Raw genomic sequence first — 14,530 nt, 5'->3', positions numbered from 1 at the left:
TAACAACAAAAATTAAATGATTTTTAAAACCTACATTGAATTCAAAAAGTTACCTAAGATAATTACTTTGCCCTTCTTAGTAACATTGTGTCAATTTTTGTTTACATATGTATATGCATGAGGTAGCTTGCTTATTTTTTTCCATATTTTTGCAAACATTTCCACTGCTAACTGATACAACAACCAAATTGTAATAACCTATATATTCCTACCAAATAATAGTACATGTGGTTGTGAGCAAGCTAGAAGACAGTTTGAAGTAAGAACGGTCTTATACTAGATCATGAATTATGTTTAGGATTTGTAGTATTATTGAGGTATATAAAGATTAACTTCTACCATGAATTTATTTTTAATTTTATTTAAACATTTACCCTATTAACTTGAAAACACCTACATATTGTACCATGTTATGTATCCAAATTTAATAGGACACAGTTAACATTCTTTCATTTCATTTACTTGATTCTGCTTTTGAACAAAGTAAATACCTAGTGAATACAATATCAGACCACCAGAATAGGCAATCAACAAATAATATTGTCTCAATTCCTCCTTTAAATATTTTTCAAGTATATATTGAAACATATTCCCAACTCATTTCTCCAAAATCTCCATATTTTGTTATTATCAGTAATCATCACTATAATTTAGTTATCCAACATTGTTAAATGCAAAATACTGTAGCAAACTCAAAATTTGCTGTAATATAAAGTGTTTTAAACTAATGAATTAAAGTAGCACTTTCTAAAATAAACACGGAGAATGCCAGTTCTAGGAGATGCTCCTCACCACCCCCACCCCCCAAAAAAAGAGGGAGGAAGGAATCTAGATTATGAAGTTTTGAAAATGTTTTCCTTAAAGTACCATACTAAAAATAGTCAAGATACTAGTTTCAACTGTCTTAATGGATGAATTGACTACATAAGATATCTCATATATACTAGAGAAATCAGTGAGAAAGACCACTCTGGCAGGAAATTACAACATATATTTCATTATACTTTACTTTATTATGCACTGTTTAGGGAGAAGTCAGTTACCTTTGTTTTCATAGAGGTCAAATTCATGGCCAAATTCTTTCTTCACTCCACTTGACATGCTATTGAAGGGGAACCAGAGGCACTGTTTTCTTGCTTTATCAAAAACAAAGGCCCTGAAAAAAATATCAGTGTGAAAAGAAGAAATACTACTGTTTATACAGTATTTAAAGAAAGGGCATATGGTTCATCAAGGAGGACAATATAGAAACGAATGCATAATTACATATACATAATAAAAATGTGAGTAAAATTTGAAACTACCATTTTGATAGCCAAGCAACAAAGAACAAAATTAAGTTTTTGTAGTAGTAGATTTAAATATCCGATTGAATACTCTTTGGAATATTCTCATGTTATTCCAAAAGACTTGTAGAAAAATAACAGTTTTAACATGCAAAATCAATATGTAATACAACTATTTGAACTATTTCTGAAGGCTTTATTTTTCTGTAACTTCACAGAAAGTTGGATGATTTTTATCCGCAGTTGTATAAAATGGTATTATATTTGAGATATTTAAGTTATCTCAATTATATCTGGGATATCAGGAGTAATTTACAAAGTGTATAACTGTAAAAAATATATTCTAAAATGACATTTTCTAAGGTGCATTAGATATATCAATGCCCTAGGAGATTCTCCTAAAAAGTGGGATCTGAAACCAGTGTTTCGAAATTTTTGCATATAATGCAATTTTGGTGAATTACAAAACATTACAGTTTATTAAAAGCTATGAAAATGTTGTTGAGGATAACTATTTAAGCTAATATTTCCTAAATAGGTTTGCTTATATAAGCTTTTCTTTTTTTTTCTTTTTCTTTTCTTTTTTTTTTTTTTTTTTGAGACGGAGTCTCGCTCTGTGCCCCAGGCTGCAGTGCAGTGGCGCAATCTCGGCTCACTGAAAGCTCCGCCTCCCAGGTTCACGCTATTCTCCTGCCTCAGCCTCCTAGTAGCTGGACTACAGGTGCCCACCACCGCGCCCGGCTAATTTTTTGCAGTTTTAGTAGGGACGGGGTTTCACCGTGTTAGCCAGAATGGTCTCGATCTCCTGACCTTGTGATCCGCCCGCCTCGGCCTCCCAAAGTGCTGGGATTACAGGCGTGAGCCACCGCACCCGGCCTTTCTTTTGCGTGTGTGTGTGTGTGTGTGTGTGTGTGTGACAGAGTCTTGCACTGTCGCCGAGGCTGCAGTGCAGTGGCGTGATCTCCGCTCACTGCGAGCTCCGCCTCCTGGGTTCACGCCGTTCTCCTGTCTCGGTCTCCTGAGTAGCTGGGACTACAGGCATCCGCCACCACCCCCGGCTAATTTTTAGTTTTTGTATTTTTAGTAGAGCTAGGGTTTCACCATGTTAGCCAGGATGGTCTCGATCTCCTGACCTCGTGATCCGCCCGCCTCGGCTTCCCAAAGTGCTAAGCATTTTTAATTTTAATTTAAAGAAAACTAGTAATATGAGAGGATATCTTTTTGATATAACATCTCCTAGAAAGTTACGAAAATTTGCCACCCCTACTATTCCTATAGCTAAGTATTATATTTTTTTGTCGTTGTTCACTAAAATAATCTATATATATAACAAAATGATAAATACTCAAAAAAGTGATAAATTTGTTTTTAAGTAATTCCATCTGTAAAGTGGGTAACAAGATTTCCAGTTTGCTGATCTCATTCACTCTTTTCTCTCGTTCCAATACAATGACAAATTCTTTAAGAAATGTGTTTTTTATATTGTTTTACACGTCCATATAAAGTGGGTGGAAGCCATCAAATTCCATGAGTTGCATCTTCTTTTAGGTTTGACTTTTAGTCTTTTATCTTAACATCATTCTAGTTGTAATCTTTTCAACAGCTTCTTTTGTCTATTTCCTGGTTGTTTATGGCAGGAAGGCAATTCCAGTAGCAGTTGCCAGCCATGGCTAAAAGAGGAAAGCTTCTTATCTTATTCTTTTAAGTGAATTCATGAATGAGCTATTTCCTGAAGAGCTTTGAATCAGACATTCTTGGTCATCTTTCCTACCCAGCAAAGAAGAATTTGAATCTCTAGAAAACCAATATTGTTGATATCTTCTCAAGAACAAACAGTATTTAAGAATGTTCCACCTCACACCCATTCACTTCACAGATGGTTTCGCACACTTCTTTGGTATTTTATAAGTGGTTTAGGGTATTTTTCATTGTTTTTAAATAATTCTGTTTTATATAACATGTCTACAAATAAGATCCTTTGATTCATTAAGACCCTAAGTTCATAGTATGTTAATTCAATTCTCTATAGCTAACATATTTAATAATTCCAAATACATAAGTGTGTCTGTGTATGTGTATGTGTGTGTATGAATGAGGAGGATTTTACCATTTCTGGGCCAAGAAATCTTGGCTCTAATACATAATATTACCTGTGGTTTTCTGCACAGGTTGCCATAAATTTGGAGACCAAATATAACAACCAAAATATGGTAGGAAAGTATGAAATTTCATATATATGGAATATGTGAGCACTTACTAATTTATTAATGTCTTCTCTAGTAAAATCATTTTAGTTCCTACTAAATAAAATAGGAAAGTTTTTCTTTCCTAAGGTTCACTAATGTGAAAATTGAATGGTAGCAATACTTTCCTTACTTGTGGGTCCAAGAGAGTTTATTTTCAAAGTTAAAAAGCAGCAGTGAGGTGTCCTCTCCTTCCCTTTACCCTGCCCTTCCAACCCGGAGAGGGGAAAATACAACTCCATCCTCCTCAACTGCTGGAGCATCTCCATGAATCTACACAGCTGAGATGCTGATTGAGAGTAGTTGTCTCTATTTTTAACAATAGCAAGGCTTTTATAGGAAACTCAGGGAATGAAACAGAATTGCAAAGTCAATTCCCACTCCCCTTGCCAGGAACTATCTCCCTGAAATTGGCAGTTTCACTCTGGATATTGAAAGCAGATAGTCTTTCCTCAACCTAAACCTGATAAAGATCTTTTCTGACCATGCTGTTTCCTCTCAGGCCCATAACATTTATTTCTCTGAAAAAGGCAAGATGAAATTAGGACCGCTTGCCATGACCTTACTAAACCCTGTGGTCACATTACGGGTCATCACCTAAATGTAACTGAGTAGAATTTAATATGTAGAGGATTTTATGCATGACCCTATTAAAAAAAATAAAAGATAAAATAGGGAGTGAGACTGGGTAATAAGTGAGGGAAGATAATGAAGAACTAAAAAAATGTGTCTTCTTCTGACAGTTTAGGAGACTATTAGAATGAAATTGTCACCCTCTTAGCCCAAAACAAAAGGTTTTACGCTCTGGGATCACTGGCAAAGTAGTAAGGCATCAGTTACCAACCTTTTTGGCACCAGGGACTGGTTTATTTTTCCAAGGGGGTGGAGTGGGGTCGGGGGGCCAGGGAGTGGGGGATGGTTTTGGGATGAAACTGTTCCACTTCAGATCATCAGGCATTAGATTCTCATGAGGAGCACACACGCTAGATCCCACGCATGTGCAGTTAACAATAGGGTTCAGCTCCTATGAGAATCTAATGCCACAGATCCAACAGGAGGTGGAGCTCAGGCAGGAATGCTCACTGGCCTGCAGCTCCCTCCGCTGTGAGGCCTGGTTCTTAACAGGCCACAGACTAGTGGCAGGGGTCGGGGGTTAAGGACCCCTGTAGTAAGGAATTCTTCCCTATGAGGTCACACAGGGACTGTCAAAAGACATGAAACTCTCCATTTAAGTCCCCTCATGCCTCTTTAAACTGCCCCATCAATTTTCACCTGAAACTTTACCACTGCTATCCTCTTATTTTAAACAGTCTCTGCTGACACCAGTCTCCCTAATTTTTAAACTAATTCTCTCAACACCTTTTATTTAAAACCCTACAAGCAATGATATAATAAAGTTGAAGTAAATTTTGGCTGCTGCCCAATTTCTGTTCTAAAAATTCCTCCGTTCCTCTTGCAAGGAAAAAAAAAAAGAAAAGGTTACTCTGAATAGATATTTTAAAATATTAGGGAGATCAGAGCCAATTGAATTTCGTTTTAGTTACTCAAATTCAATTGCTCATCAGATGAGAAAATAAATTCCATAAGCAAAGCCACTGTGGATTTCAGAAGGTAGCAGTTTTTGCACTCTCCCTTACTCAAGCTATGTTTCGATAAACTGAGAGCTAAGTCTTCCTTTGTAGTAAGTTAAATCTAGAGTCAAAGTTACTTATGATCAAATCACATTCACTACAACACAAAAGACACATGATTATAATACATGCATGCTATATTTGGAAAATTATTCTAAGAACAAAATGAAGTAACTTACTTGCAAGTGAATGGAAGTCCATTATTCCTAGTACATCTATTAGCACATTGGTCTGCAGTATTCACTTTTTTGGTTTTTATCTTCAGTGCTGGATCTATTTTGATTAGGGTAGTCTTTGCTGATTTTTTGAATTCATGAATTGTATTTCTTCTTTTCTTATGTCCCTCTATTAAATACAAAATGTTTGAAAAAATAAACATTGGAGAAATGTTTTTAAGGCTCATATATTAAAAAAATCCTAAGAATCATCTGCAAGAAAGTGATTTTACCTGAGAATATACTAGATTTCCAGGGGTTAGGAGCAGAGTGAGGTAGGGAATAGTTAAGAGAAAGGGAGGAATATTGTAAACACGTAAAAACAAATAACTTGTCATATAGAGTCACTCATTTACATTCTTTCAAATTAGGGAACTTTTAAAAATCAGGACAGAGTTCACACTAAAGAAATAAATAACATGATATTTTCCAAACATCATGAAAGCAAATATCAGTGCTAGAAGCATATCATATCATGCTTTATAATTAAACTTTTCATTTCCTTCTACAATTGGTCCTCATGTTCATTATAGTATTTAATGAGATAAGCCAACACAAAGACAGGCGAGAAATTTCTCACTAAAAACTGTACAGTGGACAAATTATTCTGACCTACTCTTTAAAGTCTTTCATATTATTCATATTTTAGCCCCTCTCTCCTCATTTAATGCATAAATGTTTTCTGTGCTTTTGGACACTATTTCTTGGTATCACTGAACTATTTGTCTTGAGATCAAGCCAAATGCTGTAAATCAAATGTATGTAAAACTTCATCCTTTAATGTAACAATATCATTTTTCTTCATGAAAATACAAGGCGCCTAGATAGCATGAAGCCTCCTACTGAAAACCTGAAAAACAGAACTAAAACATTCTAGAAGACTTAATCTTATGGATAACTTCAGTGTATCAAAAACTTGTTCTCTGTATTCTCAATTTGCCCAAAATAGCTCCAATCTGTTAGTGATCAGCATCTTCATAATACAGATCAATATGCTGAATAGAATGCAACTATTGTGTAATAAGGATAGATGTGCTTGTGCTCCTCTGCCTGTCAATTCTTTTTGAACATGCTTATACCAAAGGTGGTAAGGATACATTCATTTTTCAGTCAAAGAAACCAAGACACAGAAAAAAATTAACTGACCGCTTAGAATATCTCAGATTGGAAACCCAGCAGGCTGGCTTAAAAACCACCACTCTGAACCACTGACCATGCCATCTGTATCTAAGAATTGCTAAGATTGTAATGGAAATACGGCATGTAGCATTTTCCTGAAGATTTGGTTTAGAGCTAGCAGTAGAGAAGAAATGTGGATAGTAGAGCAGGAAATACATTCCTGATCTGCATCTGTGTTGAAATGTGTCAAAAAGGAGAGTAAAAATTTGTGTGCACAAAATTTGGAAATACACCTAGCAGAGTGAGGTACCAAAAATGCCCTCATACTCTAAGTTTTTCAGGAACCACTGGCTCCAGTTGGTTTATGAGATGAGCAGATGCTACTAATCAGTGTCCATCCTAATTTGAAGGCTGCAATAAATTAGAGAAAACATGAGGTCCTCTAAATTTCTGAATCTCTGTAAAACTCCAAAGCAGTCTCAAAAAGATAATACTAATTCTGCAATGATGCTTTCATTTTTAATTTTTATTTGCCTTACAGGATAGAATGGCTATGGTACAACACATACAGTTTATAAGACATTTTAACATGAAAATGAAATTAACCAAAAATTCTATCAACATGTTATTTATTGAGCATGGACCAAATGCCTTGTATAACACTGGTAATCTTATTGACTTGCCAAATGACTTTAATTACCTGAAATGTTAACACCCCAATTTCTCAATCTAAAATATAAAAGTTATGTTAACTTGATAACCTTAAGTAAATGTTTGAAAATCAATTTGGATTTTTTAAATGTTATAGATATGCAAAGTTTTAGTTTTGTTTTTGAAATTTTATCCTTTAATCTCTGGCATGAAGAAGGAACTGTTATTCTTCCAAGCAAAGAAGGCATAATTCATTTCAAATTTTGGTTTCTGTCACAGAACCATGTTAATAGGAGATAAGTTTTTCCATTAAGAGTTTCTCTTTCCTTTGACCTTATCACCCTATTTCTAAGGTGCTTTGAAATGCTTCATAGCATAATAGTTAAATAATTTCCTGTATAAATCTGAATGTTTCTTAGAAATAAATGATAGTCAATGGATGAAAATCTATGAAACAACTGTTCACCAAAATAGAAGAGTTTTGTACACATATTTCTCAAATGTGTGTATAATTATATTAACTAAAAATATAAAATTGAAGTTGGCCTGATGTATAATGTATTTAGTATACATGTCTAAGTGTGAAGGAAAAGCATAAAATCAAAAAGTCTAAGACAAACATTAAATGTGTGATGTATTTTAATCTATCAAATGAAACAAAATCTCTGGTCAATGTTCTGGTTTGTTTTCTCAATGCCACGCAAAATGAAGGCAAGCCATGAAGAAGATTCTGGAGAGCGGAGGTCTCCGTGGAATTGTTGATTGTATTTAATTCTGAATCTCCTCAGTTGTCCTACTGAAATGTGTTAATGTTTTGTTGTACCTCATAAAAACAGTCTACCCTTGCTTGCTGACAAATTTTCCAATCACTACCTTTCATCTAAAGATCAAAAAGCATTTTGAAAAACAAATAAATCTATTATTTCCCTTTACTAGATAATAAATAGAAGTGAAAAGCTTGTCTGGGGCTACAAAGCTATCAGGGGCAATCAGAACCAGACACCAGAATTCTCTTCTCATTATTTTGTTCTCATGACGTAGAAACTTTCCCTTTTAATTAAGTCATTTATACTAAGCCAGTAACTAATTACTAAAAAATATGAAGTTGGAGCTAATTGTACATCATGTAATCCACACATCTATAAAATTAATTCCTTATTCAATAAAAGAAAAATTCAAAACAGAAGTCATTCAAAAACAGCATCTGAAAATAAAATTCCTTTGCTGAAAATAGTTTCAACTTTCTCTTCCATATGTATTAACAACTGATGCTTGTTTTACTGAAAACAGTTAAAAGCCAAGCTTAATTTGGGAAGAAACTCAAAAATATCTTTGGATCAGATTTGTCCCTACTATTTTTTGTGCGTGACTGTTAGCTGAAGTTTATAAACAAAATAATGAAATGAAATCAAAGGGTGAGAGATCACTACAAATTTATCATGCTTTCCTGTGCTTTAAATTACAACTCCTTTTTCCTCTTCTCCCAGTATGGTAAAACATTCTGGAAGCTATATTTCCTGAAGAACCTAAAGTCCCTGTTTTAGAGCTGAAATCATTAGGATCCTAGTGAAAACCTACACACAGAAAGTAGGGTCAAATGTATCAAGGTGCTTGAAGAAAGACACATTTCTCCCTCTAGTCCCAGCACCTCACACTCATTTCTCTCAGTACCTCATATATTTTCTTCTCTGTGTGGACTAACCATTTACTTCAAAGGAAAATCATGCAAGGAAAGGATTTGCAGGGTGTGGAAAGAAGCAGGAATCTGGCTCCACATATTCTGAGAAACCTATCCACATGATTAGTGATTAACAGTTTGAAGTGGCAAGATGTTAAGATGAAAGTACACAAATAATTAATGGAAGGGAATGGTTGGGACTGGAGATTGTAAACTCTCCAAAGCCAAGAATTTCAAATAGAAATCTAAATTTTCATTATTATCTAAGACATGGATTTTTGCAAATTGGCAGTCATCTCCCCTTATTTAGAGAAGGCAACAATATCACAAATAAAGATACCAAGAAGACAGAGACTGTGTCAGACGTAAATCAAATGCTGGTGTTTGAGAAGCTGCAGCATCATCTCTTCCAAGGGGATTTACAAAATGAAGTGATGTTCAGTGTGATTTGAGGGGCCTCCCTAGGTATTTTCTTCCTTCTCCTTCTTTCCAGTTCTTATTTAAGGCTTCATTCTTCTAGAAGCCTAATCCTGGCCTCCACCTTCACAGTCTGTTTGTGCCTACAACTTTCCTTCCACACAGGAACTGAAGCAACCACACTGAAGAACACCTTCCATCAAGTATCTCTTCAACAAAAAAACTTTCAGCTGCTCCCAGACGTTCATTTTAAAGACCACATGGTTGAGCATGACATTCAGTCCTATCCATTCTACCTCATCTTACTTTCCCACTCACAGACAATATTCCGCATTACATGCCCAGTACTTCTGCCTCAAATGCTTGCCTTCAGTTGCTGTGTGGGGTCCTTCCTGGGACATTCCCTATACTTATGAACCTCTGTACTTTGGGCCACTTGTGTTCCTGTGCTAAGGTACTGACTATTCTACCATCCATCTTTTCATGTTGACTTTAGTACCATATGACCCCTTAACCTGGTTTGATTCTCTATGCTAGAAATGAATTCACAACCATAGTACAAAGTATTTCTAACCCGGTTTTTTTTTTTTTTAATATATCACTCAGTCAAATGATTTTTTAAAATTAAGTTTCAGTTGATTTCACTGCTGCTGGCTTCAATATAAATGAAAAAAGAAAAAAAAAAAAAACACGACGTAGTTCATTCATATAGATTTGGGTAGGAACCTGAGCTCTGTCCCTTAACTCACAAAAAATAAGATAACTGAGGTCTTTGAACCTCAGTTTCCTCAGGCAAAATGAGTCCAATAGTGTCAATCTTATTAGAGTTAAGTAAGATGTACTTTACTACTTGGTTCATATCAGTTGCTCAACAAATTTAAGTTCCTTTCTCATTTGTTCATCTTTACATCCCACACATACTCTTGAACATTAGGTGCTCATTTAATGCTTCTTTTATTACAGAGGATTGGATATTTGTTTCCCATGTAGGTGGGAGTGAATAGAGGGTAATTCTAAATAGGCTAACTCCTACAAAGATGGCTTGGGCCCTTTATATTGAATATTTCTTAAGAAGCTTTTATAAAAAGTATCTCCATAATGTCTTCTGTTGATAACTGGTTGTCAACTTACAGTATATACTTCTTTCCTAACAATGTGTTATTTTACAATATGTACAAATATAAATTCATAGAATAAATAATTATAATGAAAGCTAGTAACAACAACAAAAGAAACCTCTAAATAGTCAATACTAAATGACTTTTAAAAAAGAACAAACTTTTATGTGTTTAAGAGGCTACCCATGTTTTTTATTTTAAAGGTTATTTAAAAAACTATCAAAATAAACTGGCCACCTAAACAAAGGCGGACCCTCCTTTGATGACAATTTTAGAATTATCCACTTCAGGAATTATTCACAGCATATTTGTAATTCCCAACTGGACTCTCCTTGCCTGCCAGCACTCTTGGGCTGCATTCTGCCTGTACTCAGGAAACACAGTCATTTCTACATTAGGCAAAGTGAAATATAATTATAAATGTATGTCTCCTGCCAAAAGTTCATAATGCATGCCAAAAACAAATAGAAACTGCCTATGGATGATCTACTGTTTGGGTTTTCCACACTGTGTTCCCCTTGCATTCGCACAGATGAATTCAGGTAACCAGATTCTACTTCAGAACAGTGACATTTTAATCTTTAAAAATGAAAACCCTCAAAATATTAGCCATTATTTCAATTTAAGCTCAAAATCCCGTAAACCAGCAAAAAAAAGTCTGTGAAACTTTTTTTTTTTTTTCTTCTTCTTCATCTTGAGATGGAGTCTCACTCTGTTGCCCAGGCTGGAGTGCATGGCACAATCTTGGCTCACTGCAACCTCCACCTCCCAGGTTCAAGCAATTCTCCTGCCTCAGTCTCCTGAGTAGCTGGGACTACAGGCGCCCGCTACCACACCTGGCTAGTTTTTTGTATTTTTAGTAGAGACAGGGTTTCACCGTGTTAGCCAGGATGGTCTTGATCTCCTGACCTCATGATCCGCTCGCCTCAGCCTCCCAAAGTGCTGGGATTATAGGTGTGAGCCACTGCACCCGACCCTGTGAAGCAATTTTAACATGACACATCTCAAGCATGATAACCTGCTTGATTTGAACTCACTTCTTTTTAACTTCTTCAGAAATCTTACCTAAACGCTTTCAAAGTGACCCTTCCAAACAGCGTCATTTTCCAAAAGGGCCACTTCACAAAATAAAAGAAAACCAGGAGGATTGAATGATTTTCCTTTTCATTTAGCAAATTCTTGAGGTTTTCAACCCTTGTACCATATCAAAAACTAGATCCGAGGCCTGATAAATTTCATATTTAACATCTCAAAAGATACAGCCAGTTTCCTTTTTTATATTGTAAAAAGGCCATGTCTCCATCTGGGCATTTGTTCCACTCTTTTATTCCCCTGTGCCCACCCTTGATATTCACTGCCTTCTCCCGTTGGCACTTCAGCCTCTACAATGATAATACAACAAAATACAGATGTTTCCTCTTGCCCTGATAACAAGAGAAACTTCCCAAAGCAGCAAATGAGATCTCTAAACCTCCAGGCAATATGAACTTTCAAGCGACTCCTCCCCAGCTGGCAAACCCAAGGGAGAAAGTGGGAGACAGAGAGGGGCAATTCTGCAGCTTTAATCAAAGTCTTCATGCACTGCAGTTTCCAAAGGGCAGACATCTGCACCCAGAAAGGATAAGATCTTCAAAAAGAGGCTTTCTCTTTCATTTTTATGATATGCAAATAATCAGTTTATTCTGCCTCCTGAAAATGAAAACCTGTACAAAGTTGTAATTTGGCCCCAAGTGTTGACTAGGTGATGTGGAATAGTGGATTATTATGAAAAATTTTTCTCTGGAAAAAGATGACTTCCTGCTGGACTGACCATCACTCTTGCCTCTTCAGACCAGACCCTCTCTTTAGCTTTAAACTAGTCCAAAACAGCCAAATTCAGCCAGTATTAGCACTTCCTCCCTATCCCATAATCCACAACTATTAGGCTAAGTGGGACAGGGCTTGGGTTGGGGGTGGAGGGGAGTTGAGGGAAAGTTAATTATCATTTTAAATGCTATTCAAACAAACAACAACAACAACAAAAGAATGTCAAAAGCAAGCATAATGAGAGCTTTTAGAAACTTATACTACATACTGAGTTCAGAAAGGATGCTAGGAATAGGATAAAAAGAGGGTGTTAAAAGGAATAGGGAAGGTTAGCAGGAGACTTAAATACTGATAATAATAAAGAAGAAGAAGAAGGAAACTAACCTGCATAGGGGATGGCGATGGGGAGCAGGAGGAGATGCAGGAGGACATGCTGCAGCAGCAGGGCTGGCAGGAGTTTGGTCACCCACATGGTGCTGCTGGACGGGCTGGCGGATCCCTCTGGAGGAGATGCCTGGGTGAAAGAATCCTGTTCGGAGTCAGTGCCTAAAAGAGCCAGTCGGCTCTGAGCTGCTTTTTATTGCGATGAGCTAAGTTTGTTGTGTGATTAACTGGAAAGATCTAGGTCTGAACTCCCTCTTACGGTAAGAAACTGTTTAACAACAGCCCTTTACTCTCTTCCAGCCCCCTCCTTTCCTCACTCGCCCCCCCACTTCAACACCACCAAACAGATCCCTGCACTCCCCCATTCCCCGCCTCCCCCCAACCCCACGCTTAGGAAAGAAACTTACAAAGAAAAGGTCACCTGGCCTGAGGCCAGCTTCAATTTGGAAGCTGGAGCTCCAGATCCCAGTGGCTCCTATCCGAGTAAGGAAGGGAGGAGCAAGGCTGAGCCCAATAGCTAAATCAAGGCACAGGCAGAGGACCATTCGCTCAATTTAAACAGGAAAATACATGTGTTTATGTATCTATTTGGGAAAAGAGGAAGGGGAAGCAGCATAAGAAGAAAGCGAAGAGCTGTCTTTCAGCCAAATGTGCCCCAGCTCCTAATCTGTCCAGTTTTCCTGCTAGAGCAATTGAGGGATTCAAAACACTGACACAGGTTCTCTAGGGGTTTAGAGACCTGGGAGAGGAGAGAGAGGGGTCAGGGAGGAGAGCCCAGGCAAGTCCAGCCCAGGTAGAAAGAGGTTAGGTAAGAAAAGGGTGTGGTATTGTGGGGCCAAAATAAGCAAGCAAAACAAAAGCACGCAGATTGTCGGATGCAAAAGGAACCCCTGCCTCATGCTCAGAGAAAACAGTTTTTTTTGTTTGTTTTTTCCACAAACTGTGCTAAACTCACGAAATACCACACATTTTCCCAAAGTATACAAAATAAACTTGTCTGAGCTGACTTTTTAAGACAAAGTCCAAGAAATAGTCATTGTCCACAGCCTGTCCCTGACAAGTAAATATGCCATGTGTGCTTGTACAGGCACACGTGTGCACACAACACATTCACACATGTTGGTGTGTACATACGTGTGCACTGGCTAGGACTGACTTTCACCGGAAATCCCTCAAGCTGTTTGAATTCATGAGTGTTGAATATGCCTCTCTTTTCCAGCTTCATCCGCCTGTACACGTCAGCCAGCTTCCCAAAGTGTCAGTGGAAGCATGAGGAGCTTGTACGGGGATGGAGGGACTGCTAGGTATCAAATCTTTGTGAGGTCATTGCACAGACCGCTCACTTGATTCAGAGATTTAGTCTTTGCACCCAGAGGTGGATGCTCTAGTAAATTTAAGCCAGAGCCTGCTTTATTTCTAATGGATGCTGAGGGAGAGTTGCCCCTGTGTCTCTCTGAGATGGATATTAGTAGAGAACAGTGCGCCTATCCACAGAGGAAGAGAAAGCAGGCCGAATGTGGGAATGTCTAGAGCAGTGTGTAGCTGTACAGAAGTAATTGTGGGGCTGAATTAAACTCATCCACAGAACAGCCTTCCCTCCACATACCACCTTCATTTGTCCTCCAGCTCCCCTACCCCCACTTTCAGGGAATAAGGACCTGCCTGATAAGTCCCTGAGGTTGTGGGATATCTAGAGAAGCTAGGGATTAAGCGAATTCCTTTTGAGGGATCTATTTTATATGACCCATTTCTATTGCTAATCTTTCTCTTTTATCATTTTCTCCTTACTTAAAAATCATTTGTCAACCTCTCTCTGGTGTCCCCAGGATCCATTTTACTTTCTTTTTACTGTTCATTAGGCCTTTTGGGAAAACTCAGTTCAATGTATTGCCTGACCATGACCCTGAATTGCTCCACTGCATCTCTTGTGCTTTATTAGGGTGTAGGGGCTCAGAAAAAATGATACCCCAAGTGAAGACCTC

General features: G+C 37.3%; 1 protein-coding gene across 4 annotated transcripts in view; it reads right to left on the bottom strand.

The window, feature by feature from the left end:
* Positions 1 to 13,182, bottom strand: part of HGF (hepatocyte growth factor) — a 68,434-nt gene extending 55,252 nt beyond the window's left edge. Inside the window, exons 1-4 of one of the 4 annotated variants that reach the window (XM_023226672.3) lie at positions 12,956 to 13,182; positions 12,549 to 12,693; positions 5,340 to 5,505; positions 1,044 to 1,156 (exon numbers count right to left, since the gene is read on the bottom strand). In XM_023226672.3, the coding sequence (XP_023082440.1) occupies positions 1,044 to 1,156; positions 5,340 to 5,505; positions 12,549 to 12,693; positions 12,956 to 13,093 (562 nt within the window). In that variant the 5' untranslated portion in view covers positions 13,094 to 13,182. Of the gene's footprint in view, positions 1 to 1,043; positions 1,157 to 5,339; positions 5,506 to 12,548; positions 12,864 to 12,955 lie in introns of those variants that run through there. The other 3 variants (XM_023226671.3, XM_023226670.3, XM_023226673.3) reach the window with 3 other exon arrangements.
* Between the last annotated feature and the right edge of the window lie 1,348 nt (positions 13,183 to 14,530).

This window comes from Piliocolobus tephrosceles, chromosome 8 (assembly GCF_002776525.5).
Source record: "Piliocolobus tephrosceles isolate RC106 chromosome 8, ASM277652v3, whole genome shotgun sequence".
Classification (NCBI taxonomy): domain Eukaryota; kingdom Metazoa; phylum Chordata; class Mammalia; order Primates; family Cercopithecidae; genus Piliocolobus; species Piliocolobus tephrosceles.
Note: the sequence above shows the minus strand (reverse complement) of the source record. Positions and strands in the feature narration are given on the sequence as shown.